General features: G+C 50.8%; 8 protein-coding genes across 8 annotated transcripts; 2 read left to right on the forward strand and 6 right to left on the reverse strand.

Moving 5' to 3' along the window:
- Positions 1-185: 185 nt before the first annotated feature.
- Positions 186-2,312, reverse strand: A1O9_07310 (kinesin family member C1; the record flags this gene model as incomplete). The annotated part of the gene is made up of 1 exon (XM_013404256.1): positions 186-2,312. One exon carries the CDS (start codon positions 2,310-2,312, stop codon positions 186-188), a length of 2,127 nt encoding a protein of 708 aa, XP_013259710.1.
- Positions 2,313-3,866: 1,554 nt separating this feature from the next.
- On the reverse strand, positions 3,867-5,129 carry A1O9_07311 (uncharacterized protein; the record flags this gene model as incomplete). Its single annotated transcript, XM_013404257.1, has 1 exon — positions 3,867-5,129. One exon carries the CDS (start codon positions 5,127-5,129, stop codon positions 3,867-3,869), a length of 1,263 nt encoding a protein of 420 aa, XP_013259711.1.
- Positions 5,130-6,163: 1,034 nt separating this feature from the next.
- On the forward strand, positions 6,164-6,541 carry A1O9_07312 (uncharacterized protein; the record flags this gene model as incomplete). The annotated part of the gene is made up of 1 exon (XM_013404258.1): positions 6,164-6,541. One exon carries the CDS (start codon positions 6,164-6,166, stop codon positions 6,539-6,541), a length of 378 nt encoding a protein of 125 aa, XP_013259712.1.
- A 412-nt stretch (positions 6,542-6,953) lies between these two features.
- Positions 6,954-8,243, reverse strand: A1O9_07313 (adenosine deaminase; the record flags this gene model as incomplete). Its single annotated transcript, XM_013404259.1, has 2 exons — positions 6,954-7,942; positions 8,189-8,243. The coding sequence occupies 2 exons, from the start codon at positions 8,241-8,243 to the stop codon at positions 6,954-6,956; spliced, it is 1,044 nt and encodes a 347-aa protein (XP_013259713.1).
- Positions 8,244-8,749: 506 nt separating this feature from the next.
- Positions 8,750-11,578, reverse strand: A1O9_07314 (uncharacterized protein; the record flags this gene model as incomplete). The annotated part of the gene is made up of 1 exon (XM_013404260.1): positions 8,750-11,578. One exon carries the CDS (start codon positions 11,576-11,578, stop codon positions 8,750-8,752), a length of 2,829 nt encoding a protein of 942 aa, XP_013259714.1.
- A 5,989-nt stretch (positions 11,579-17,567) lies between these two features.
- A1O9_07315 (CMGC/CLK protein kinase) lies at positions 17,568-19,768 on the reverse strand (the record flags this gene model as incomplete). The annotated part of the gene is made up of 5 exons (XM_013404261.1): positions 17,568-17,780; positions 17,836-18,386; positions 18,441-18,788; positions 18,839-18,917; positions 18,971-19,768. 5 exons carry the CDS (start codon positions 19,766-19,768, stop codon positions 17,568-17,570), a joined length of 1,989 nt encoding a protein of 662 aa, XP_013259715.1.
- Positions 19,769-22,220: 2,452 nt separating this feature from the next.
- Positions 22,221-23,875, reverse strand: A1O9_07316 (uncharacterized protein; the record flags this gene model as incomplete). Its single annotated transcript, XM_013404262.1, has 2 exons — positions 22,221-22,849; positions 22,903-23,875. The coding sequence occupies 2 exons, from the start codon at positions 23,873-23,875 to the stop codon at positions 22,221-22,223; spliced, it is 1,602 nt and encodes a 533-aa protein (XP_013259716.1).
- Positions 23,876-24,558: 683 nt separating this feature from the next.
- Positions 24,559-27,500, forward strand: A1O9_07317 (endoribonuclease ysh1; the record flags this gene model as incomplete). Its single annotated transcript, XM_013404263.1, has 3 exons — positions 24,559-24,711; positions 24,764-24,861; positions 25,193-27,500. The coding sequence occupies 3 exons, from the start codon at positions 24,559-24,561 to the stop codon at positions 27,498-27,500; spliced, it is 2,559 nt and encodes an 852-aa protein (XP_013259717.1).
- Between the last annotated feature and the right edge of the window lie 87 nt (positions 27,501-27,587).

Below are 27,587 nucleotides of genomic sequence, written 5' to 3' on the forward strand. Positions count from 1 at the left end.
TACCGCCTGTCCGTCGATTCAATCAGCTCCAAGCAGAAGGAGAGGAAAATCAAACAACCTGCTCAGCATTTATTTCAAGAAGGGAATTTTCGTTATCATAAAGGCGCTCGCTCACAGTGCCTGTAAGTAGTGGATTTCAACTTGTGAAGCTCGTCACACATCCAAGTCATCGCTAAACCCTTTCATCATCTCCCAGGTCCAGACGTCTTTTTGGCGACCCCAATCTTTGTCCTCGACACCTTATCGGCGAACTTCAAGCTCGTGATAGTCTCACTAAGACATTTCTTCTCTGGGGCAACCATGACAAACATGAGGGTTTTGCTGTTTCCTCCAAGACTGAACTGGAGAAGATAGGTGAGCTTGCTGTTGCGGTACGGTATATGAGATCCAGCGGAGGATGAGCTTGTCGATGTGGCGCCATTGACACTGTCTCGCGGGTTGAATGCGCCGGCCGCCTGTTGCTGACCAAGAGCTCCAATCACATCGCCGAGGCAGGAGAGCGACTTGTTGATATTCTGGGTTTCCTTCAATCTGGCACCTTCAACCTTCGAGTGAGAGAGCCGTTCTGATCCTGCAAGATCAACCAGATTCAGGGTTCCCTTGCTCTTCTGGCCGGTAATTGAATTATAACCTGCAAGTTTAAGAATGAAGACAGAGTGACTTCGACTGCTTCGTTCGTTGGCTTTCGTGGCCGCGACCGACCTTCTCGACATTGCTTGGGCCAGGATCCCTTCCACCTGCTCCTGGCTGTCGAGGTTCAGTGTGGTGACATCCGTAATGGTTGTCTCACACGAAGCCATATCATGTCGAATTTCGTGCTTCTTGTTTGCTCTATCGTTCTCTCCTTCTTTGCCCAGGAGATCGCGCAATTCTTCGTTATAGACTTCGACAAAGCTGCCCTCCATGGTGTACTTCCAGCCTCTGTTTTCGAGTTCTTTACTCGTACTGTAAATCTGGCGCAGTGCCTGGGGAATCATTCCATCGTCTGAAGACATTGTGTAGGTCTTGCCAGAGCCGGTCTGACCATATGCAAAGATGCATACGTTATAGCCATCGAGTGCCGATTGGATGAGTTGACTGATTTCCTCGAAGATTTCAGCATTGTTCGAAGTGGTGTCGAAGACACGGTCAAACGAGAATTGATGTGTTTTGGTCGTGACTTTTCCGAGACTGTTCGTTTCCTCCGGACCTTTGACTTCGATGTCAGTCGGCTCGTCGTCGGCTTCCGGTACGGTTATTTTTGCTGGCTCTTCCGCCTCATCGCCTGTGATAGGCCGCACGCGGCAGAAAACTCTGATGTTACCTTTTAGTTCTTGCACTTGATTGTGCAGTTTTCGTCGCAGCATTTCTTCCTTCCTAAGTTTGTCTTCACACTCTCGTGCCTTCTCGATCGCGGCGTTCATTCTTCTCTCCATCGTCGCATATGATTCTGACTGCGATTTGCTGTCCGACTCGAGATACTCCACTTTCGCCTGCAGTGCTTGTCTGGCGCTCTCCATATTGGCGGCATTTAAACCCGCATTCGACAGGCTTGTCCGCAAATCATCATTGAGGAGTTTCTCTCTTTCCAGGTCCGCTTGGAGCCTGTCAACCTCCGTCTTCATGGACTTTATCTCTTGAGCCTTGATCTCGAGGTCCATTTGATATTGTTGTTTTTCAACAATACCTCGGGTTGAAGCTTGTGCAAGAGCCTCCATCCGTTGGCTTCGCTCTTTGTCAATGTCCTCATCAAGACGCCTCCTCAACTCTCGTAATTCCTCACGATGATCTGCTTTGAGACGATCCAGATCATCTCGATGAGACTGTCGATGACTTTCTATTTCAACCCGGTGATGACTTTTGAGTTCTTCAATCTCAATTTCCAGATCGCGCTTGTCTTCTTGTCCAGCTCGTTCGGTGGCTTCGAGGCGATATTTTGTGGTTTCTAGTTCGCACCTCAACTCGATGATGGATTCGGTCGTGGATTTACGTTGTTCTTCGAGACTCACGATAGCATCTTTGTATGTGTTGTTTACCTGTTTAGCTTCTATATTTTCGTCCATTGCCTGCTTGTAGTGCTTGCAGACATCCTCGTACATTCGCTCCATGTTGCCATACTGTTCCTCGGGATCCCATGATTCTAAAGTTGAGAATTTAGTCAGAAAACGATTCGCTTGGCTCTTTTGAGGTGATTGGGTTTTGACTTTAGGAAACTTTGGGGGTACAAATATCACAGGAGCAGTTGTACTGGCATGAGGAGAAGGCAGAGGGATCTTGGCAGGGCTTCCGGGTTGCTTTCGGTGCGGCCGGGGAGTCTCTGGACGCAGTGACATCCCTGCCAACCTCGCGGTGATGGAAGACGTACTACTATCCCTTTGTAGTTTGCTCAGCAAAGGGGATCGCTGGGCCTCTGCTGGGGATATCCGATTGTCCTTCTTGGGAACATGCACAGATCCGGTCCTCTTTGAGGCAAGAGAAACAGCACGAATCGGGGGAATGGGTATCATACGTTTGGGTCCTTCTTGTACTCCTCCACGGGTTCCTAAGGCGGTGGCGGGTCTCGAGCCAGCCTGCTTCCCTCTATCTCTTGCGAATGATGATTTTGGTCGTGCCAGGCTCGTCGCTGTGGGCGGTCGTACACCACTGCCTACGCTTGAAGAAAAGAAGTTGGGGGCGGTTGCTGCGGATACACTTTTGGAGAAATTGATGTTGGTTCGGCTTGACTGCGATGATGGATTGCGCGAGAGGCTGCCAGATGGCGCGGCGGGAATGGTTGACGTATAGGACTTTGGGATGGGGAGGACAGATTTCGCCGGTTCGCCAGCGCGCTCTATCAGTGTTTTCCTCTTTGCGGCAGGTTCTGGTACTATTGCTCGTGAGTGTCATTGCCCGTCTGTGCCGAGATATACTAACAGTTCGATCCTTGACGTTTGTGGCCGGTCATGGTAGGAGGAGGCATAACAATTCGAGAGTTCGTTGCCGAGGAACTCATCTCGACAAGGTGTTTCTGTGGAGAGGGGATGCCGTGTCGAGCAGGCTGAGGCAGTTGCGATACAAACTGTTGATGCATGTCAATCTGGGGGTGTCGGGTGTACTCAGACGTGGTGGTCATACATTCTCTGTATCGGCCATTGTGAGGCAATGTCGGTATCTCCTGTCATACAACTTTGCAGTCCTATGGAGACTCGACGGCCATAACTGGTAGAGGGTGGATCGATACAAGACAGTGAAGTGGTTGGTAAGACGATGATGGGAGGCATAAGCCATCGTCCAGAAGGGTTGTGAAAACATTGTTCCTATTTGGGGTTAGCCGAGTTATGGCTTGGCAACGGGAGCGCATCGGGGGCGCGGCGCCATCACGTGCTAGTCAGGGAATACTGGGACAAGGCGAGGGACTCCTCGAGAACTCCTCCGCTACCATCATCAAACTTGGGCCTGTGGACAATACTAGAATGGTGTCGCAAGATCTTGTGACGCCGATTGCGATCTTTGTTGAAAATAGCCATTTGATGTGAGAGCTCGCACTTTTATCGGCGCAATCAGACATTTGTTGTTGTGGCTGCGCACAAAGCCCAAGCGGACAGCTGCCATTGATACTCTTGTTGCCCCTATTCTGTGCGACCTGGGCGCTGTGGCCTCATCGAATGCCCATTTTCCCACCTTTGTGCTTGAAACACAGCTGAGGCAGAGCAAGTCGATGAATGAATATTTCCACCATGATGCTGGACCATGTCCCTAACACTCAAGCCGAGGAGGACCCTTCCCATAGACTGAGCGGTCACTCCACCGGGTATGGCCTTATATAATCACCTGACATTTTCACCACCACTCCAGTTGCTGCCAACCCGGCGTAATGGACCACTTGATCCCTTTGTCATACTGCCGTCTTACCAGTTCGAAACATCCTTCTTGTCTGGATCCACAGCTTGCTTCCCTTCTCCTTCTTTGATAACCCGATCCAGGACCTTGACCAGTCCTTCAACTTCCTCAACGGTGTTGTAATGGAGCAGAGAGCATCTCACTATCCCATCGTCAGGATCAGGTACTCCCAGGACCTCTTCAATCAACCGCTTGCTGTAGAAGTGCCCAGCGCGACAACCGTACGGCGATCTTGCCTCGATTGCATCAGTAATCCCAAATGAGCTCCTCCCTTTGACCCTGAAGCTAATCACAGGTACACGGAGATTCCTGTCCGACGATGGCTCGCCATATATCTTGATCTGACCAGGCTTCGAGCGCAGGTAAGCGAGCAAGACCTCCTGGATCCTCTCTTCTTGGACATGGATTGTATCCCAGCCGACTTGATCGAGATAAGAGACGATGTGGGGGACGGACTGGACCGATTCGTAATTCCCAGCAGCCAGGCCTAGAAGTTCCTCCAGTGTGTCACCGTGTTTGAAATAATGACCTAGGCTTTCTATCGCCTTCTGCCCCCTCTCACTAACATACGCCAGCGCAATATGGGGGCCGTACACTTTGTACCAGGAGAAAGAGTAGAAGTCTACGCCGAAGGCCTTGACATCGACCGCGGCATGAGGCGCATATGCTACAGCGTCCACCGCGAACAAAGTATCAGGGTTGTTCTCACGAATCACCTTAGACAAAGCTGCCACGTCAGTAACTGTGCCGAGGATATTCGAAGTGTGTGTGCAGGCGACTAGCCTTGTCTTTGGACTGAGTAATTTCTTCAAGTCGTCGGGCTCCAACTTTGGGTTGGAGTTTGTGTTCTTAGATGGAACCCACCACTTTACGGTGATGCCCTTCCACTTCGCCACCTGAACCCATGCAGCTATATTGGCTTCATGATCAAGCTTTGATAAGACAAACTCTGAGTCAGGCTCAACCTTCAATGCGGTGGCCAGGTTGCGGAACAGCTGGGTTGTGGATGCGCCGAACACGATGTCTTTGGGGCTCGCATTGACATATCTTGCCGCTGCGATGTATCCGTCATCGAACTTGCTTGTGGAAGTCTGAGAAACTGGGTATGAAGCCCCAAGCTGGACGTTTGTTTTGGTGAGATAATCGGTGATGGCCGTGATCACCGACTGCAGAACTTGAGCACCACCAGCATTGTCCATGAAAACCTGCTTCTGTGCAAGGGCGGGGAACTGGGCCCGAACCGCCTGCTCATCAAATGCTGAAGATGCCATCTTGAGGGTGCTAGTACCCAGGAAACTCAAATGTGTAGACGACGCGGCGACGACACCAAATCCCTTTTAGTCTGCCTATTCACTCTGGCGAGAAAATCCCCCCTGAAGAGATGGAATAATTGAGAAGAAGTAGGCCATGATGCCATGGACTCCTGCTCTGCGCCTTTCCGGTCGACAGAAGAGGAAGGTGGGCAAGTCCGTCGTTGCGTGGCGGGTTGCGTGTATTCAATATGCGTTGCTGGTCGGTAAACTAAACAGACGTCAGCGTTGCAATATTCGAGATCCGGAGCACGCCTCGCAAGTTGGACCCCTACCTGGAAGGCCGGGTCAATTGAGGAGGACTTGCTATCCTGAGCATCTCCTGTTTCTTGACTGAAGGTTCTAACGTCCTTGGCTTGGGCCGTGCAGCCAACGGCAAACATACGCCGTTACGTCGGCCAACTTTGTTTCCAGTTGAGCGACCGGGCGCATTACATATTCAGTGTGCTGTCTCCACCAACTGTCCTAAATGGACAACAATATGATATTGCGTGAGGCACAATTTGCTCGTGCATCGCAATGCAAGGCCTCGTGGTGACAGACCTCTTGCACTGGGCCCCAAATCCCTCGTGGACTTCACTGACTTGAAGAGAAGCCTCTCCCTCCACAAGGGAGACGAGGATCGCAAAAATCACCTCGGCGATTTTCAACGCACCGCCGCTGACAAAGCGAGCGGCTCCCTCCTGGCACACGTTCAAGGTCTTGTCACTTGTCACCCATCACTGGGTTCAGGGACACTATCACGAACGAGAGTCTATCTTCCAGACATGGAGATGCAGCCGCTTCTATCAGGTAAGCCACTGCTTTGGCATGGAGGAGGACAAACCACCTGAGAACGAATGCCAATGAGGTATAAATTCCGATCTCTGCACGAGCATCATATTGCAAGAAAGCAGCGAGGCCACACTACAACCTCTTTGTCCTATTGGTCCTACTCCCTTACCGCTTATCCCTCCTCTTCCTCCTCTCCGAGGTGCCACAAACAAGCCACAACAATGGCCACCCCGTCCCAACTCTTCAACCCAGTGGCCCAAACAACACTACTGGTAACTATCTACATTTCACCAACGGACCTCCCAGCCTTCCTGACCGCAATGCGACCATGCTGGCAAGCATGCTCACGCGAGCCGGAATGCATCTTCTTCGACGTGCACCACTCAGCGAGCGAACCTGGGACGATTCAACTCGTGGAGGTCTGGACAAAGGATGAAAAGTGGTTTCAGGAGCATCAGTTGACCAAGAGCTACTATGAGCCGTACCTAAAGATCACGGAGCCAATGTGGGTCAAGCCTCGGAAGATGGAGTACTTTGAGCGGTTGGGTGGGTGGTGTTATGTGGATGGGAAGTACTTGGAGGGTGTGCAGGTGACGTGAGGATGGGCGGGCACGAGGCAGGTCAACTGATTCACCTTTCGGGGCCTTGTTCAGGCGTGTTGCATCATCTTGGCCCAATTTCCAGCATTGATGATTGATGATGGCCGTTTGATGTCAGTGCTTGTCCAGCGTGAACTGTCTTGTTGTGCTGCAGCCTTGCCCAGCCTTCACAGCTGTCCAGACTCGGTCCCTGCACGGAATTCAGGTGTTAACAAGTCATGGCCTTGGGCCAAATGAATATACTACAAGATAACCACGCGAGACCATGACAGCCTCTGTGAAGACTTCTTGTATTTGAAATGGGCTGGGAGCTCGTCGGCTTACAGTTTGTTCCTCATCATTTTATTTTACTTCTTTCTCAGTCTGGTACTGACTTCACCGAGCGAATCACCCACCAAACAGGACCTCCAAATCATAAGGCGGGAGCAAACCTCTGCATCACCTCCCTCAATTTAAGCCTCAAAACTTCCTTACGCTCCTCGCTGCACCAGCTTCCCTCTATCGCGTTCCAACTTATCGTCGACCACTCCACCGCACTGAGAGCAAATGCATTCTGCACCGCGCAGAAATTATCCAGAATATATCCGCCGAAGTAAGCCGGGTCGTCGCTGTTAATGCTGAATTTCACGCCGTTCTGCAGGTAGACTTTGATGGGCAGCTCAGCGACCGATTTGACACATCGCAGCTCCACGTTCGACAGGGGACACATCGTCACCAGGATGTCCTTTTGCGCGAATTCCACCATGACGGCTGGGTCATCGGGGAGCTTGATCCCGTGGTCCACGCGTGTGATGTGCAGGTCATGCAGAGCTGAGGCCATGTAGTCGACGCCGCCCTCCTCGCCGGCGTGCGCGGTGAGTTTGAAGCCGCGTTTCTCCGCATCGCCGAAGGTCTCCTTGTACAGGAACGGCATGTTTCCCAGCTCTGTGCTCGATAGCCCTAGACCTCGGATCACACCGGTTTCGAGGTCCGGAATTGCCTCGCGGTACATCATCTCGCCGTCTTGGACTGGCAGATGCCGTAGAATACACACGATGAGTTCGGATGAGATCTCGAAGTCGGCTTCCGCCCGCTTTTGGGCTTTCTTGAAGCCTTTGACAACGGTGCCATGCGCGACACCCCGTTCCGTATGCGCTTGTGGGTCGAAGAAGACTTCCGCGTGCAGGACACCGTCGGCATGAGCGCGACTGAAATACTCATAGGCAAGAGCCTCGAAATCTGCAGCCGTGATCAGGACTGACATCCCGATAAAGTAGTAGTGGAGAAAGTCATCGAGGGAGGTGAATTTGCGATACCGTTGGAGGAGTGTCTCTGGGGAGGCAAAGGCAGCATCTTCGGAGGAGGGCAGTGTGATGTTGTTGCGTTGTGCGAGGGTGAAGAGCAACTCTGGGGTGAGTGAACCTAGGCATAGTATAGAGTTAGTATGCCTTGTGTAGATCGTACAGACGAGTACAAGTAGCTGTTGAGCTCAAGGCTCGCATTTAAAGAAGATTGCTAGTTAGTGCATTCACGTAGGTGGCAAGTAACGTTTCCCCCTTCCTTCTCATTCCTTTATCCCCATATCTGAGCAGCAAAGATGGCTGTGACCGCTCAACAGGACATTTGCGTGTTCCCTTGGCATCTCAAGGGACGGACTGACGAACTTACCTTCCAAATGCATATGATGCTCGCACTTTGGCAGGGCCTCGAGGAACTGGTGCATGGATCCTTGACACATATTCGAAATTGCCAGAGCCAGACTATTGCCGCCTAGTCTGTGCTTATTCCAATGCTGCCAGAGATCCGGTCAAAGCACCTAGCAACTTCTGCGGTGTATGCGGTAAGTTTCTAACTGAAGTTTGGTGAAAAGGTGTTTCTGATGGAGAACAACTCATGCCCCTTGCTCTGAGTAGGCTTTTGTTGATATATAGAACGCAGAGGCAAAGAGATAACAACCACCGATAGGAGCCACAGGTAACTTTTGCTCAAAAGTCTGTTTGCTGACTCATCAGCCGCCATGTTCTATCTCGGGTGTCTCTGGATGCCTCCCTCCGAACGATTGGGAATTGTCGATGAACGACAGGGATTTTAACTCTAGCATTCTGGGCTTCTAACGATATCCCCCCCCTGTTTTAGGTCCAAGGGCTGTAACAAGTGCTCGATGCTTTGCTGTTGGTTCAATCTGTCCCACTCGATGATGTAGATATAGAATTCACCGTCACGCACGGATCAGTAGCTGTCATTACGAGCAAACTGCTTTCCTAGGCCGACTCCTTTACTTCTGGCATTCACCACCGCTTCTATACACCTGCCCACTCCCTCCAGGTCTCCCAGAAGTCCTACATGGCCTCGATCAGTCTCGACTCTTCCTCCCTTGACGCATCTATAGCCTTCTGGCAACTGCGCTGCACTTGCAAGGACAACGCCATCTCCGGCTGCAAACGCGAGATCGTCAAATGCATCGTTGTACTTAATTGCTTCAAGGCTCGCCACTCTTGCCCCATACACAGTTGGTACTGTTTTCCCAAACATATATGCGAGTGGTGGGTAAAGGTTGTTTTCCTGATGACTGGGTATGAACCTCAGTTGTTGCCTGAAGACTTGCACTTCTGCCAGCGTTCGATCTAGATATTCTCGGGCAACATCTTTTGGGATGGTGACAGTGGTGGCAATGTTGGGACGATGTTGATTCTGCTTCATTGACGGCCCTACCATTTCTTCTGCATTCTCCTCCAGGCCGTTGCGAGCATCATGAGCTCTATCCTCGGCAGCCTGAGCAACAGCGGCAACGTTCTGTCTAGGTTCTGATCTTTCGGAGGATTGACCACCGAGCCATGATCCTATTTTGTTGGATGAGTTGATCGAATCCGAAAGTGCGCCAATAATGGACTTTCTGCGTTCGATGTCCTTGTTCGCGGCATAGAGAGGTGGGCTGATACATGGAGACAACCGATACTCATCCCAGGTGTGAGGATCGAAGAAATCCAGATCGTATCTTTCGTTCGTATGTTTGTGTATGAAACATCGGCCGTCGTCAGGGAGAAGTGCAAAACTTGTCCTGATTGTGAACGTCACCTGCGCCGTCAACACTCTGGAGCTAAGCAACACATCATCACCATTTCGGAGAGGGCCCAGAATGTTGACACAGTTCTGCGGTGTCCCGGCGTATATGACTCCAGCAAAGAGTTCGGGCCGTTGATTGACAGCGTGCCGTGTTATCATCCCACCCAAACTATGTGCAACTACTGTTGCCCCACGCATTTCTGGCGGTGTTTCAGGATGATTGCACTCGAGTGATTCCAGAAACTTGATGAGTCTTTCACTCAAAAGGTCGGGGCTCAGCCGCCAGTCATAGCCCCAGTCATGTACGCGGAGTTTGTTTTCACGGGTATTGGGACACTTGTTCAAGTGCTTGAGTAATCTTCGGCAGATATCAATCGGGCCAATATGCGACAAGACCCCAGATGGGATGATAGACTGTTCCATTTTCTCTTCGTCTTCCCTTGTTAAACCGACTTCAAGGTCAACTTTGCGAAGATTCAACCCCACCTTTATAGGCACCCAGAGCTGACGGTGCGGTGGCTGCGCCGATCTCAAAATGGAGCCACGATAGCCCCCCAAGATGACGACGTCGCCGGTTAACTTTGATAGAGCTTGTGACAAGATTGGGTGAGCTCGTTGTTGCGAAGTTTCGACTTCCATTCCTTTTTGAGAATTGCGTAAATCTTTCAGGGTCGTATATTGGTGGTGACGATTACGGTTGTCGGAGTCTTGGAGACCAGTCTGACTCTGACTCTGACTCTGGCCTTGGATCTTGTCAGGACTAATCCGACGCTTTGGCGATGGGCGGATGAGGGGCATTTTTGGAAGTCTCAAAGTCGAATTCTGAAAACTATCGGTTATAGCTTTGAATCGAGAGTTTGCCATTTCTGCCACATTAGCAAAAGCGCTGATATCGTCATATGCTGATACACCAGATATCCGTCGTTGAATGTAAATGGAGCTCTCTGAATTCGAACGAGGACGGCTTCGTAGCGAAGATGTTCTAGAAGGCTCAAGCAGTGACTCTACATTGCCATCAAGCTGATTGAATCTTGCATCTGAGCCGATCCTACGGAAGGGTGGAGCTTGTTGGCTACCGTCGTCTTCGAGTGGCTCCCGTAAGGACCACCTAAACCGAGACTTCTCTATGGGGCTGTTCTGTGATGTATTTGGATCGGAGCCAGTGGTTTTAGTTGCTGAAAGAACCAGAGACATTGAGCTCATGTTGAAGGAGGCTGATGGAAGGTCCGGTAACAATTTTCGTAAGTTAGACAAAATAGCCGTTGGGCCTGAGGAGGAGCGGCGCCTTCCCTCGCCACCGGCAGCGCTGAGGAAGGACCTTGTCAATGATTGTCTGATCGTGGCCGGAGCTTCGATTTGCTCTTGAGGGGAGTCCTCCCGCTTCAGGACGTTCTCCGATCGCCATTTCTGTGGTGGAAACTTGTATTCCCAAGGTGAAGGAGGCTTTTGTGTTGAGTCATCTGGTGGTCGAATTTGCGACGGGTATGATCGGTCGAAGGAGAGATCTGGAGAATCGAGTTGATCGTAGTATCTCATAGGATGTTCTGTAAAGGATGGAGTTCGCGACAAGGCTGGCTCGGCAGGCCTTTCATTAGAAGCAACAGTTTTCCTGCGGAGTACATGTCGAGGCGGTGGTTTTATAACGGAAGGCGGGATGCCAAGTTGCTCAATGTGCTCAATGTTCTCGCTCAGTTGTTCATTCAATGGCTGTGTTCCTTGGAAATATTCGATGGGCACATTCAGGGCACGCGCTTTCTCGGCTACAGGAGTGTCGGGCGATCTCATGTGGGTCTGCTGTCGACTAATACTCACCCCGATTAAGTCATGATCATAGAGAGCGTCGGTTTCGACCTGCAGATTGGATGGATGATCTGAGCCGGACAATCTGCCATTCTCATCCAAATCACCATGACCATCGAAGACATGGTTCCAGTGCTGGGCTTGGTCTGAAGCGGAGCCGCGGCCAGACAGACCTGAACCAGTGGTTGAGTGCATATCGGAAGGACAAATACATGAATCAGCGACGACTATTTGAACATTATCACCTGGTCCGGGGCGAGTTTAGGCACAGGGAACGGTGGGCCTGATATATGTTTTGGTGGATTTGCGGAAAGACAAGCTGAGATTCGGTGCTTACTTTCCTAGCTCAGAGCGACGTTCTCGGAGACTGACGATGTACATAGGACATTGAATATGCAGTAGCTCGGATAAGCGAATGTCTTCGGCCAACGGGCGAAGCTGAAAGGATGATGAGCTAAAAATCTTGGGTTACAGAAATAGTCAGCGACATAAAGAGGAAGCGATGCACAGCCCGATAAGGTAGTAGAGGAATGCAGTTCATCCGTTGTGTAAGAGGAAGTGACGGACAGATATTGAGAGGAAGCGAACGAGAGGAAGGTCAATAGAGATCAACAGAGGTATTGCCAATACATTGACAGTCAAGCGCTGCCACTGGCAGGTGCTGGCGCGTGCTGGCTCCTTGAGGGACCCTCGAGTCTCGAGTCTTGACATCCGGGTCCGGAAACCGCGGATCCAAGCGGGAATCCGTTCCGAGTCAGCATGGCCACAGAGGATGATAGTCATGACTCATGACAAGGGTTCGGTATTGTGTTGCACGGTGCCATTGCTGCGGGAGCGTTTTGGAAGCTGCGAGATAGTACTGGGATATGACTGGACGTCTTCAAGAATAGTCGTTCGAAAGCTCAAGAAGCTGCTGTTGCTGCAGGACAAAGTGGGCAAAGCGGACAAAGTGAACAAAGTGGGCAAAGCGAGCAAAGCGAGCAAAGGGGGCTGACGGCTGCCATGAAGCCATCAAGCCTGATCGACGCTAATGCACTAGCCAATGCTTGTTCAACCCCATCTACTACGGCGCATCATTCAACTTCAGGGTACTCATATACGAACCTCGTACATTGGTGTCGTGACGGTGGTAGGCATTCTGCAGGCTGCCAGAACCTGGTATTTATTGAGACTTGAATGCTTCGCTTGGCCGCTGAAAACGCGCTGTTACTGACTGGGCGCCACGTCATACCCCTAGAACACATCCAAACAGCAACCTGGCCTGACCAGCATAGAATGGACAGACAGGTGGCTATCCTTAACCTCTTTCGGCTGCCTGCTTAGCGAGTACGGGGTTCCCATCCCCGCCCTGCCAGGCTCCATGCCGCCCTGTCCGCCCTACGACCACCCTGACAACCAAATACATGGCTGCATCGCGCTCTTTGGTTTTCCTTTTACTCATCAGCAAAGAACACCATATGAATACACAGCGTACACACGCGACACGTCCAGAAATTATGCTTGTCATGCCCATGGATCTGTATAAGACTCTTCAAACAATGATTATCGCAAAGAATCCAACGGTTATGGCGAGGAACAAACTTGATGCCTCGATTTGGGAATCCCAAAGACTGTTCGAGATGCTGGAGGAGATATGGGAGGAGATCTTGGGGGAACGTAAGGCGGATGCCCTATCGAGCCTGCGAAAGGGCGTTCAAACCAACAGATCCGATGCCCAACGCTATCTCAAGCTCGGACAAAATGGAGTGTGTGAATAGTCTTGCCGACTTGATTTTGCTTGGGAAGTGTTGGTGGATATCTGGGAGAAGTTTTACACCTTCCTCCTCCGCATACGACAAGCCATTCGGCCCTCAAGAAGAGTTTAATATTGCTGGTAAAGATAGTGTGGCCACTTCTACTATGCTTTCCACTCTTGCAATTCCCTAACAGACTCCGTCCTCCTTGTACGACAAAGCCTTGGACAATCTGGCCGGCTCTGGTTGTCTTGTGGGGCGTGTGTTGGATGTTCTATGAAGGAGTTGACTCGGACTGGACGTATTTGGAGGGTCTTCCAGCTGGTAGCAATACAAACTGTCTGTTCAAGGATATTGCTCCAATTGATCCATTTCAAGGTGATTTGCTCCTTTATTATTTGTCCCAAGATTAATCCTTCTTTCAAAAATAGATTTCAATCCTAGGGGCATCGAACTTGAGGTTGCAATATGGAATGAGGCTGTTCTTCACCGATCATATTTGGGGATGCGGTTTGAATTCGACGGACTCCAATAGGCCATCGATCATAGCAGTGAGACAGCTATGGTGTCTCACCAAGTCGGACCAGGCATCATCAACCCACAAGATACTCTACTCCTGCCTGCCGCGAGTCATGGAGTTGGTATTGGGAATTTAAATTCCGCTATTCCAGCATCGCCTGCTGCCATCAGCACTATCCAAAATGGCTCCGCTCAAGAAACAACCTGTCCTACGAGTCTACTACCACAGGGAGCCGCCGATGGGATGAATCAGGGCAGAGACCAGCGAAACAAATCAGTCCGGAATTCCAAATACAGTCAAACTGAGCAATACTTTTGCACCCACGAAAATTGCAACCGTTCAGGATCAGCTTCAGGCTTTAATCGCAAAGATCACTCGGATTAGCATCTTCGTGGAGTCCACAAGCAGAAATTGGTCCCCAGATTGCGTGGAGAATCAGCTGGTACTCTGGCAAGTATTCTACAACCTACCACCACCTCCAAAACCACTGAACCATCCAAGAAGCGGAAGCGCGACCCTGAAGAGGAACTGCGCTGTGATGATGGTGAAGTACTCTCTGTCAAGCTCGCACGAGAACGGAGCCTGCGCCAACTGGCCGAGCAAGAGAACCGGCGTTTGCGCCAGAGAATCGAGAACTATGAGGTGCGAATGCAAAAGTATGAGGATAGGCTGGACCGAGTGATGTCTCTGCTCGAACAGGAGAGAGGGAACGACATATCCTAACAGTGCCTCACACTTGCTTGCATTTCGTAGGTCACCGAATTGTATGTCCCTCATTGTCTTGAGACTGATCACCAAATCTCTGTGGGGCCGCCCGCCTTTCGCTAAGATCAGTCAACCCGGCCCCTCTCAAGCTGCGGTTGGAAGCGCCTTCACCCACACTTTCTTCTAGCCACATTCCCTCACATCAAGAAGGTAAAAACCCCCTTCATCCACCGAGGCACAATTATGTTATATCTTCCCTACACGTGAGCTCGCGCAATAATTCAAACCCATTTGCAACTCAACAAATGCATCTGAGCTTCACTCAATGATGTCCGTGCTGCTGACGCAAACGGCCTCTTATGGTCATGCAAGATCCGAAACAAGAGGACCATCAAGTATTCACCTTTGTCTTTCAATGCCGGTGAGTCGCGTTTCCAGGATGTAAATGATCGATGATTCCGCACCATCCATGAATCACAAGAAGATATAATATCGACGTGAGTCGCCGGGTTAGAGAAAGTCAATGAATCATGCCTGTCCCTTCCGACATTCACCAAAATGAGACGGTGCATTGTGCATATAAAAAGCTGGGGCTTGGTCCAAACTAATGAAACGAGTGGACTTTATTTCTTGCTTTGGTCTGGTCTGAGCATTGAGCCTGGAATTGGTCTATGACTTCTGTCAAAGATCACATTCGCAGAAGGACAAGAATGTCGAGAAGAAAGGCGCCAGATCTCAAGTGGATCGGCGGCGACAGCCGGTCCAGTGTCTGGTTTGCATTGAGTAAGCTGCTGATGCCTGCAGAGCATGAGCGCGTCGAAACAGTCCGGAAAAGCAGGCAGGCACGGGTACAGAAGGCAAGGGAGGAAGCTTCAGCTGCGTCTGCGTTGGAAAGGACCACAGAAAATGCCGGGGCAGATGTTCAAGAGGCACAGAACACCGAAGAAGGGGAACAAGAAGAGGAAACATCTCCTACTGCGGACGAGAACAAAGCTCCAGCAAGTGGCGAGGCAGAGACTGAACCGACGGCCGACAACGACCCCAAAGAAAGGGCCGATGGGATGTCAGTGGCCACCAACGAGAACGATGGACAGGAGACACCGCAAGCAACAGGCAACGATTCATTAAAGACTTCTCCCGGCGATGCACAGCCTTGTTCTACGAAAGGCCACGGACAACCGGAATCCCAGGCTCTAGCCGGTGAAACTACACCGAATGGTTTCAGCAGAGTCGCAACGATGGTTGAAACACCAACACCACAGTCTTTGGTCTCAGGGACATCATGAATTTGAGCCTGGCCCTCCATCAAGCAGGCCACCCTCAACGGTGGTTCGTGCCCGACTATTGCAATCACCAAGGATTCATATTCTTCAGCCGGTTCGCCCTACCGAGCCCATGGTTGAAATCAATCAACAACGGCCGCCGCAACCACTGACATCGCCAGAACAGCAAAGCAATTCTATTCTATTCGCTACCACCAGCTCTCCCCTACAGCGTAATCCATCCCGCCGCGCCTTCTCTAAATCACCATTACTACCGTCCATCTACCACCCCCTAGCAACATCAAACTCAATATCAACCTCAACACCCCTGCTACAGCCACAATCCCGCACACTACTTTGACCGCACCAGCACCTAACGGCATCTCACCACCCGGACGCACGTGGCGCGACATACGGATATTGGACCACGCCAGCATCAGCAGCAGTAGCAGCAACACACCACACACACCAACCATGCCTTCCTCAGTACCAGCTCCAGCGCCCAGTAGAGGCTCACCCCCACAGCATTCGGCTGCGCGAACTATCAGCATACCGCCGGGACGTCATTTCGACCTCCGGGGCCCAGGACCACGATCAGCACCAATGCCATCACCTTGCTGGTTCTCCCTCAGCAACTCTATATATACAGATGGCGGATGAGAGATACATGGGTGCTGCTACACCGTCCTCACTTTGGGGGGGCCATACAGTTGAGCTCTACATAGCAGATGAACCAGCCCGTCCGGGAGATAGAGAGCGCGCACAGCAATTACACCAAACCGCACAGGCTGGCCCGCGGCACATATATGTAGGCACCGCATATCCCACGCAAAGATCTAGTGCCCTATCTAACTAACATCGCCACGTACAGAACTCCCACCATGCGAGCGGCGGTGGAAGGAAGGCATGTGCATATAAAAGGCACATACTGCACATGCTGAATCCGAGATTGAAATACATATAGGGCATCTTTCAACCTAACTCGATTTTCTGGAGCGTATGCTCTGGTCTCCCTTTGTTTGGGAATGTTTCTAGGGAAAGGTGTGGGGGAACATATACTGGACAGTTGTACTATCTACTAGATAGTGGCACTGTTAGTCTTGGACGACAGGCGATACGAGGCCCCAAGTCGGAGGACGAACCATTCTACTACATATTATGTCCACGGTCAACCGAGGGCGAATACAACGCATGATGGTGCGCTGTCGTCACGAACGCACAGAGCCAGCAGAGAGGAAGCAGCATTTGAAACCCATTCCATAGAATGGTCCCGAATAATGTTCATTTGAATGGAATCCCCACTGCATTGCCATCGTGTCGATGTGACTAGTGGTACCAGTAGTAGATGTTGTAACTAAGTAATGGTTGGGATGTTTTCGCATGCCCCTTGGTCCATGTCTAGAGGATCTTCGAAGAATGTCTGCTCATACACGCACACAGCCGACCAGCTTTGCGGGGCTACCACCACTAAAAATCCGCCTCAGCAGTAAAGATATCCAGGCTTGAACAAGGCTTCTTGCTGGTCGTGTTGCTTGTTTGCTGACTCTGACGAGCCCCTTTCTGATTACCCTTCAAATGGTGTTGGTGAGCGCGGATTGCTGTGAAGAAGCCCACAATCAAATAGTGCGATACCGTCTAGACGCTCCAGTTCAAAGCACAAGGATGTTTCGGAGCAGCCTGAATTTCCATACCACACATGCAACAGCTCCTCCGCTTCAACCCTGACAATCATTCGTGAACAACTGGGATATCGGGCTAGCAAATCCCAGATGATGAGCCCTTGAGTCAAATTCCACCAGTAAAGGCAGTTGCCCTGGTCTGAACGCCTCCCAAACTTGAACAACGCAAGTTAGTCATAAGGTCGTTCAATGCTCAATAGTATCATACGCGTATCCATCGATTCGCAGGCCTCATTACATGAAGGTTTGGCAGTGATGATAATGTGTGCTGACAAAATGTGAGGTTCACACTCGTGGTCGCTTGGGATCAGGGCCAATATTGGCACGTTGTTCCCGGATGCGAATTGCTTCAGTTCCGTCATCGACAAGTGTTTCTCTGAACCAAGGATGCTTCAAGGCTTCTTTTGCTGTGATTCTACTCTTCGGGTCATAGACGAAGATTTTCTTCAGCAAGTCTAGGAGTTGCTTGTTGAATGCAGTGTTGGCTGGAATGAATTCCTGAAAACGATGTTAGCATGACAACATCAAGCCATGGATCAAAAGGGGAACTCACATGAAGATGCTTCATTGCCTTGACATATTTCCTTGACGCCTTCGACGTTTCGTTGTTAGGGTATTCCAACTTTCCTCGATTGAAGAATTTTGCAGCAGGATTTCCGTTGGCACTTCGACTACCTTGAGAAACTTGCTTGACAAGTTTGGCGTCAATCTTGCCATTGCAGACTGCCTCCATCATGGCGAGATGTTCCAAGTTGTCATGAGTTTGGAATAGAGCATCACCCGTGAAGAACTCGACTAGTATGCACCCTATGCTCCAGATGTCGCAAGGAAAGCTCCAACCGAGTTGCAATATGATTTCGGGTGCACGATAATGTCGCGTGGAAACCACAGAGGAATGGTACTCGTCGTCAAAAGTAGCAGAACCAAAGTCGATCAGGCGGATTTCGCTGTCCAGAAGGACTCGCCTTTGCCGAGCGGTTCTAGAGTTGGTGTGTGAGGAGGAGGGTATCGTGCGGTTGTATGTGAAGGTCTGATAAGCATTGTGGACGAGCAGAATGTTCTCCGGTTTCAAATCAGTATGGATGAGGTTAAGATCATGCAAGACTATCCAATGTTAGTTAATGGGAAAACAAGGAAAATGTTGACGATGACACCTACAAGCCACACTGGTGAAGAGCTGCCGTGCGAAGCTCTGGATCTGCGAACTGGGAAATGGCACAAAGCCGTTGCCTTTGAGAAAGTCGAAGACACTCTGACCTAAAAGATCAGTGACAATGCAGATGTGATTCCGAAAGTCGAACGAGTCTCGCAGGTGGATGCACTTGTTTCTGTTGGTCTTGTCGTTGAGTGCAAGCGTGGAAAGAACACGCAGTTCGATGCGACTAGCATCGCGATATTTCTGAACCGATCTGATGATTTTGACGGCACATTTTGTTCTCTTTTTCTTGTCGAATGCTTCAACCACTTTTCCAAAAGTACCCTGACCGAGCAGTTTGATAATATCGTCTGGGAGACGTCAGTGGAATGGAGGGTTTGAGGGAAGGGACCTGGCATACATCTATCAGTCAGAGGTACATTGGGACTAACAATGTAATGACCGTCGTCGTCGTCAACTTTCTGGTGTTTGTGCAAGTTCTATTTATGGTCAGCCAGTGTGGTTTAAGGTTTGTCAGCAGAACCGAACATACATCACGAATGACTGGGACATGAACATCGCCAGCCTTGCGAAGCGGTTTAGGAGGTGGGATGTAGTCTGCAAATGCATCTGAAGTTGACTCTTGTTGCTTCCTTTTCGTCTGGGCCCTGGTTTCTTTCTGTGGTTGGATCCGCTTTCTTTTCTGCCCTGCTCTGACATCTTCGTAACTGCTGCTAGCGTTGTTACCGGCATAGGACTCGAGAGAGGTGGGAGCGGTCACAGTCTGTAGGGACGTTGTTCGATCGCCAGACTGGTAAGAGGCAGAGGAGGAGTCACCGAATTTGGTAGGATGGGTGGAAAAAGTTGGGCTGTCCGAATACTCGATTTCATAGCCCTGGTCGACTTTTCGTTTTCGGCCGGCGTTGGTAGTGTAATTCGAGGCATCTGCTCTGGGTTGTCTGTTTGATGTGTTGGAGGTGGTTGCTGGGTACTGTGGCTCAGGTGAATCATCGTCGATAACAATAATTTCTTTGGGAATGCCATTTTTGTAAAATTCATTCCAGTCTGGCTGCCGTTTGGAAGCAGACTCGGTGGTGGAGTTCTGCTGGGAGGGAGCCATTGAGATATTGGATGGTTGCCGGTATGAAACAGCGGGCGAGGGTTGTGGTCGTGGGTACTGAGGAGCAGCCGGGTAAGAAGAATGGTAAGAGGTCGTCAGTCTTTGAGGCGCAGGAAGAGCGTTGGTTGCGGGGTATGTGCGTGTAGAAGGGGAATAAAGATTTTGATGGGCATAGCCATATTGGGAGTGGTGAGCAGGAAGAATCGTGGTTGCTATTGACGGAGTGGACATTGTGTCTGGAGGAAAGAAGTCGTAGAGGTTGAGCTGGTGGTTGTGGTCGTGGTGACGGCGGTTGTGGAGTCAAGCCAACACCGTGCCAGTGGATCGGCAGAGGCCGCAGTTTGCAACATACGAAAAATTGGGGGGGCGAGATTTCTTGGATTAGACCGGAAGTCGAGGGTTTGTAGATGAAGGAGGCAGTGGTGACCGTGGGGATGTTGAGGAATAGCAGTGAGGGTATAAGACAGACAGATAGAGAGAAAGAATGGACCGTGGTGGTCAAAGTTGGACTCCCTGACGAAAGACGAGTGTCGCCCTAGGTTAGGTGCGAATGTGGAACGCCGGACCTGAGGAGGAGGAACCCTCTCTCTTAGGATGCCAGATCCACACTCATATTTGATGATAAGAGTTACGAGGAAGAGAGAGGAGTGTATTAGAGTGAGGAAGTTGAGGGTTTCAGGGACGAGGAGATTTGCAAGAGGCGATGATGTCGAAGATTGAGGTGCAAGGTGCGAGGTACGAGTTGGTGAGGTGGTGAGGTGTGTGGGCGGATGGGGTTTGAGGAGACGGACGCGGACAGACGCAAGAGACGCAAGAGACGCAGATGGCGCACAAGAGAGCCCGCCTGGGTAGTGTACGGGATACCTAAGCGGCTAAATCGCTAGTGACTCCAGGTAGTCACAGTGGCAGACTCTTGGGGGATCAGGGCGCACTTTCAGGGCATGCCCAGGCGTGCAAGAGGTGGCCGACGGGCCAAGGACGGAGTAGGGGCCCACGAGTCCCAGACCAGACGGCCAGTCTACTCGACACGTCGTATGTAACTGTACAGTAGGTGCGTGTGCAGGTCGTATTCTGGTGGCGTCTTGCCCGCCCAGCCCAGCATCTGCCCTACTCAGCGGCTGAGCAATCAGTACCACGCTTAACAACTCCCCGGTATGTGAATAATACGTGTACGGAGTATCGGTACTGTATGAGGAATTGAGTTAATTCCAGGTGCTGTGTCTTGGACAATCCTTTCTCCATCCTCCCTGTTCCTGGCCACCTAATTCCAGATCAGGATCTTTTACGGGGCCTGAAGGTTTCCTTAGGTGCCTTTATTACTGTTATCATGACTGTTTTACCGTAACTCCTGTTGTTGTTTCTACTATCATTGCTCTCAATATTAATATCTTTGTTACTCAACACCCCGCTCCTCCATCTCATCCATCTTCACCTTTTGCCCTTTCGCCTCGACGGGTAGCGAATGAGGAATCACGAATTCACGCTAAGAGATGCGCCAATTGCAGTCGTGCCCTGTCCACATCTCTCTAACCACTGGCACCACTGGCATCAGGGTCATCGGTGGCATCACTACCCAACTCGGTCGCGGACCCCTCGTACAGAGTATGGAGTACGGAGTACACAATTACCAGCCATGACAAACACCCAGGACAGGCAAAGACTGACAAGACCTTCTCCGCGACATTTTCTTTCTCCTTGCTACGACCGACTACCGAGTTCTCACCCGGTCTAATACGCGATTGTCGCTTTCTTTCCCTCTTCCCTTCTCGCCCTATGACACACGCTTGTCCAACCCGCCGTGCCTCCGTGTGTGTGTGTGACGTCGATTGTCACGCCTGGGGGTGTGGTCTGTTGATATCACTAGTATTTATCTACAGTACGCAGCCCTCAATGTCACAAGAATTGGGGTTCGTTATTATCGTTGTCTTTCATATTTACTCTGAATGCTCCCGATATGTCTCCGTCCGTTTCTCTCGCGTCTCACCCACGCACTTAGGATTCAAGAGACGAAAAAATCGTGCTTCGGGCTGTCCTGTCAGACAACAGCCTAACAGCCTCACTAACATGTTGCCCGAGGGTCAGTGCCACCCACCCCTCGCCATCTCCCATCTCCCATCTCCGCCCACGCCTGTCCCTGCACTGGATCAAATCCGCCACCACCGCCGCCGGAACGATCTCTTCCCCACCGAATCTGCCATCCAACTGGACAAGCGAGTTGCCTACCTCTTCCTGGACGTTGGAGACACGAAGACGACATGATCCGACTGGCAAACCGGCACGGTAACCGCTCCACTGTCCAAGTACCCAACAGTTGCAGGCGTTATTATTGACACTGCACGCTGCCCCTTCGTGACCATCATGCTACTTGACGAGGTCCCGAGTACGGAGTACTACGACCACCGCTCCGTCCGCTCGCTTATATCCCTACATTTCTACATGGTTCGTGTCGTCCAACGTCGGGTAAAATATGGTTCAAGGGCGCCCTTACCACAATATTAAAGTCACCAAGCCCATTTTCAGTCGTATTGGAGTCAGTGTTGAAAATTGGTATTGTAATTATCTTACACCTGGCATGCTTTGTCCCGCGGCAGCAGTTGCCGGTACTCACTGACAATCCCCATGCCATCACCCATGCTTGTCCTTTGTAATGCCCGCGGTAATATCTAGCAATCCATATCGAGAATCAATTTTCTGGCAAGCTCAGTCCTCGCAAATATGACCTAGATGCTCGTCCGTCACTCTCAAGCACAAGGAACACATCCCGCGCTTGAATCTTGCTCTCTTTGCCTTCGTCCCACTGTCCAAATTGCTTTTCTTTCACCGCGGGTCGTGCTCGTTCTGGTGCTGGTGTGCCGACTGCTGACGAGGCTCCTGATACGAGAGGTCTTCCTGGTGTTGCGGCCGGGCTAGCTCCCGCCCCTTTGCTCGCATTCATCCAGTCATAAGTCCTCTGCTTCTTGCCTCGACCTAGAAGTCCCGAAACAGCCATACGTGCTGCTTCGTTTGCTGACTTATGCTGTTGCTGCTCAGAGAATTTCGATTCCGCCAGCTTTCGCTCTTTCTTAGTCGTCTTCTTCTCCGATTCCAGAGCAGCCGCCAACGCAGCTTCCTCGGCCGCTTCTACACTGGACCCAGCTGTGCCATCAGCGTTGGTTGCCGTACGTCGTTTTAGCCGTCTCAATCGTCGGGCGTCCTCGGCCTTTCGCTCCGATGTAGACGACTTCTCCAAAGCGTCTGTGACACGTGGTACGCTAGGGATCTGATCACCGGGGCCAGAAGGCTCACTGTTGGCCTGTGACTGTGAGAATGTCCCTGGTATTGTGTTAGTAATTGGCGTGCGCTCTTAGGTCAAGGAAATTTCTCACGTTTCAAACCGGTGCTACCAGTTGGGCTCAGAGCACTTTCCGGTAGATCAATCATCGGCCGAGCTGCAACAGCGATGTCTTTCCAGTCTTCCGGTATCCTCCCTTTGGAATGCTCCAGTCTTTCGAGTGACATACGTGATGAAGCGCTGACCAGCCCACTTAGCCGAGCTTTGGCCGCGAGGCTGATGACCTTCATGATCTCCGACAACCGCTCACCCTTCTGCCCTGTATCGAGAATGGCTTGTCCCTTGTCAATTACCCGTGACGCCCCTTCTAAACCATTCACCCGTACCGTTGGTGGCGGGCCGACTTTCTGAGTGTTGACCAGTACGCCAGATTGAGGATCGACCAAATGCTCGGATATGCTTATATTCCTGATCCTTTCATTCAAAGCTCCTCCTTGAAGAAACATATCCCACAATGGGTGCTGGCTATGCCGAGCCGCCTCCCAATCCTGACGGCCTTCCTCCCGTTGTTGAACCTCCTCTGCCGTTGGCTGATAACCTTGGGTTTGTGGTGGTCCATCGCCCAACTGCTGAGATCCTCCTAAAACATCTCCACCCGGGCTTGCTTCAGTGAATGAATTCTGGCGACTATCCAGCCCACCAGGACGAGACTGAAGGGGTGTTTGAGGAGTAGGATTATTATAGTAATCAGGTCGCACAAGCATACGTGCTTCCTCTTCGATGTTGATTCCTGTTCCTGAAAGAATATCCTCGTAGTTGTTATCCGCCGTTTTATCGGGTGGTCTCTGCGGAGGGGCCATCAACCCAGGTCGGGGCACAGGAGGTGCAGCGCCATTGACCGAAGCACCTCCGCTAGGCGTAGAGGGCTGGCCAGTTGGAGTGCCGACTTGGTTCTGAGTGGGAAAAGGAGATTGAGCTTCAGGTGAGAGTCGTAACCTCTTCGCAGGTGGCTGGGAGAATTGAGGGGAGAATTGCTGAGGCGAAGGTGACGAGTAGCCTAGACTCATCGTTGGGGACTGCGGTCCCAGTGGACTTGGTCTCCCATTAGCGGTAGGAAAGTCGCGGTGGAAAGAGGTCTGAGTGGGAGGGAGAGGAGGTCGCGAAGGCGCAGGTTGTGGTTGGGCCATGGTGATTGACCTGGTCAACTAGAGATGAGGGTGATGGACTTTGTGATGGTTGGTCTCGCCTTTCCCAAGGAGCGCAGTTGGACGCTCGGCGCTTTGTTTGCTTGTACCATGCCTAGGAGAATTTAATCGTCATATGGGCAAAGTAGAATATTGAATACAGATCAACTTGGGCAGGAAGATGAGATGGTGATTGAATCAAGTGATGGGATATGGGGTTAGAAGCGCATGAGCAGGCGGAATAGAAGCGAAGATTCACTTGTCAACGCCACGTGACAGTGTTACCCGGTATGTCACGTGATACCTACCAGCAACCGATGCCGTTCTCAAAACATTCCTGCCGCTTGTTCCTCTTCCTCACGACCGCTTGGATACAACACAAACTTCCGACACCCACGACTTCTGTACTTCTACTGCTAACACGATATTCCCCATAATAAGAAGCTACTGACTACAAGTTTCCTGGTTCGATAAGCCCCTCACCTACATTCATTTCTAGATTGCTATTGCAAGCGCAATCAATCGACCCTGGACCTTCCACGACCCTCCAATACCCATATCAGACGATGGCCAACAAGAGAAAGGCTGCTGCCATGTCCAAGGCAGAAGAAGATGAGCCTGTTGATCCCTCTGATGAGTTGGTCTTTATCGGTCTTGGGGGCTGTCAAGAGGTTGGTCGATCATGTCATATTCTCCAATATAAGGGCAAGACTATCATGGTACGATCCCAAGCTACAGTGCGGCACAGAGCAGAGGCTGATCAAGATTTAGCTCGATGCTGGTATGCATACGGGTCGCGAGGGGATGTCCGCTATGCCCTACTTCGATGATTTCGACCTTTCCACCGTCGATATTCTCTTGATCAGCCAGTAGGTCTATATTTCTTTCTGCCCCCCTTCCCGTCCATGTTCGCAGGCGTTTGATTTATGGCGATGCAATTATCAAAGATGGAGGACCCAGATGGCAATTGAAGCACAGGGCAAGACGATTCATCTTCTTGAACACTGTACGGTTGATGTGACCACTTTGTTTGGGGCCAACTTGTATCTAGACCAGAAATCAATACAATTTTGTTGGCCAAACTTCATGCTTCATCCAGCCTCAATCCGTCTACTGTCTGATCACTAGCTCTCTGGGTTATTTCATCACTGAACTCCTTCGAAATGGTTGACCAGGTGGCTGATGAGGAGTGCCCAATAGTTTTCATCTCGACCATGCGGCAGCCCTCCCTTATGTCCTTGCAAAAACAGACTTCAAAGGCCGAGTTTTTATGACACATCCAACCAAAGCAATCTACAAATGGCTCATACAAGATTCTGTCCGAGTCAGCAACACCTCCTCCACCTCCGACCAAAGAACGAGTCTATACACAGAAGCCGACCATGTCTCCACCCTTCCCCAAATCGAAACCATTGATTTTTACACTACGCACACAGTATCTGGTGTCCGGATAACGCCATATCCGGCTGGACATGTGCTGGGAGCTGCAATGTTTCTTATAAACATTGCCGGTCTAAATATCTTCTTCACAGCGGACTACTCCAGAGAGCAAGATCGCCATCTTGTAGCAGCAGAGGTCCCAGATGTCGCCACAGTCGGCAAGATTGATGTGCTCATCACAGAGTCCACGTTCGGAATTTCAAATGCTCCTCCTCGAGCAGAGAGAGAAACAGCCTTACTGAAGGCGGTCTCCAACATCATCAATCGCGGTGGCAAAGTTCTCATGCCCGTCTTCGCTTTAGGCCGAGCTCAAGAGCTTTTGCTCATCCTCGAAGACTATTGGCAACGCCATCCTGAGCTGCAGAAGTTTCCAATCTATTACACTGGTAATACGGCTCGAAAGTGCATGGTTGTCTATCAGACATACATCAATGCTATGAATGACAATATCAAACGTATTTTCCGTGAACGCATGGCTGAAGCTGAAGCTGCTGGCAATGCAAAAGGAGTCAGTGCTGGCCCATGGGATTTCCGCTTCGTACGAAGCTTGCGTAATCTAGATCGATTTGATGATGTGGGCGGGTGTGTGATGTTGGCGTCTCCGGGTATGTTACAGTCAGGAATGTCTCGAGTTCTACTTGAGAGGTGGGCACCAGATCAGCGAAATGGTGTAGTCATGACTGGTTACAACGTGGAAGGTACCATGGCAAGAACAATTCTATCCGAGCCAGAAATGATCCCAGCAATCATGAGTGGAGGTGGAGGCGGGCCTCCCCAAGCCATGGGTCGACGAAAGGACGATGGTGCTGCAGTAATGATACCAAGAAGATGCACTGTTGAAGAGTTCCAATTTGCGGCACACGTCACTGGAGTCGAGAACGTCGAGTTTATCGAACAAGTTGCTTCACCTCATGTCATCCTAGTCCATGGCGAACGATCACAAGCTGCTAGACTGAGATCTAGGCTATTGGATCTTAACACACGACGCTTGGCGAACAACCCCAACGCACACCAAACCAAGGTATACAGCCCAGAAAATGGTGCCGAAGTCAAGATTCCGTTCAAGAAAGATAAAATTGCCAAAGTTGTGGGCAAACTCGCTCAGATTAACCCTCCCGCCAGCGACACAGATGAGTCAAGGGTCGTCAGTGGTGTACTAGTTCAGAACGGCTTCAAGCTAAGTCTCATGGCACCAGAGGATCTACGAGAATATGCAGGTCTCACGACAACTACGATTATCTGTCGTCAACACATCACTCTTGCAGCTGCAGGCATTGATCTGATACGATGGGCGCTCGAAGGGACATTTGGGAGCATAGAGGAGGTCGGAAAGGCCAAGCAAGAGCCCAATGGCACCACAAATAGCCACGACTCCCAAGATGGCCACAAGGACGAGCAGGAGGAAGCAGACGAGGAAATTATTGCTGAACCACAGCGGACTTTCCTCATCATGGGCTGTATTACCCTTGAGTGGTCTGGCCGTGAGAAACAGATCGAACTGGAATGGGAAGGGAACACTATGAACGACGGAATTGCAGACGCAGTCATGGCTGTACTGATGACAGTAGAGAGCAGTCCTGCGGCTGTCAAATACTCCTCTAGCAAGTGCGCACATTCACATCACGCTCACGCTCAAGAGATTGGTACGAAGCCTTTACGAAACCAACATGCAAACATTGCCCCCGAAGATCGATTTTCAAGGTTGTGCCTGTTCCTCGAAGAACAATTTGGAGATGGCGTTACACCAATTGAGAAGCCGAAGATACAACATGCAAATTCCAAGGCTGTTGAATCCAAGAAAGAGGAGCAAGGATCTGGAGATGAGGATGAAAGTGAAGATGACACCGAGAGCGCAGAGATAGATGAACGCGCAAGACTGGCGGCATTAGGAATCCCTGTTCCCGGACTCGAAATCAAGTTTGACAAACACGTGGCCAAGCTGTGGTTGGAAGATCTCGAGGTGGAATGTGCGAACAGCATCTTGCGTGATCGTATCAAGGCGATCGTCGAGAGAGCCGTGGAGACTGTAGCTCCGTTGTGGAACGCCAGGGAGCAGGTCACGGCATGATATGATGGCATGTTTCATAGATCATCTTATGGACTTTGATTAGATGCTGGTATGTACTCAGTGGCGTCAGTGCAGATCACGGTGGAA

This window comes from Exophiala aquamarina (assembly GCF_000709125.1).
Source record: "Exophiala aquamarina CBS 119918 chromosome Unknown aczIA-supercont1.5, whole genome shotgun sequence".
Classification (NCBI taxonomy): domain Eukaryota; kingdom Fungi; phylum Ascomycota; class Eurotiomycetes; order Chaetothyriales; family Herpotrichiellaceae; genus Exophiala; species Exophiala aquamarina.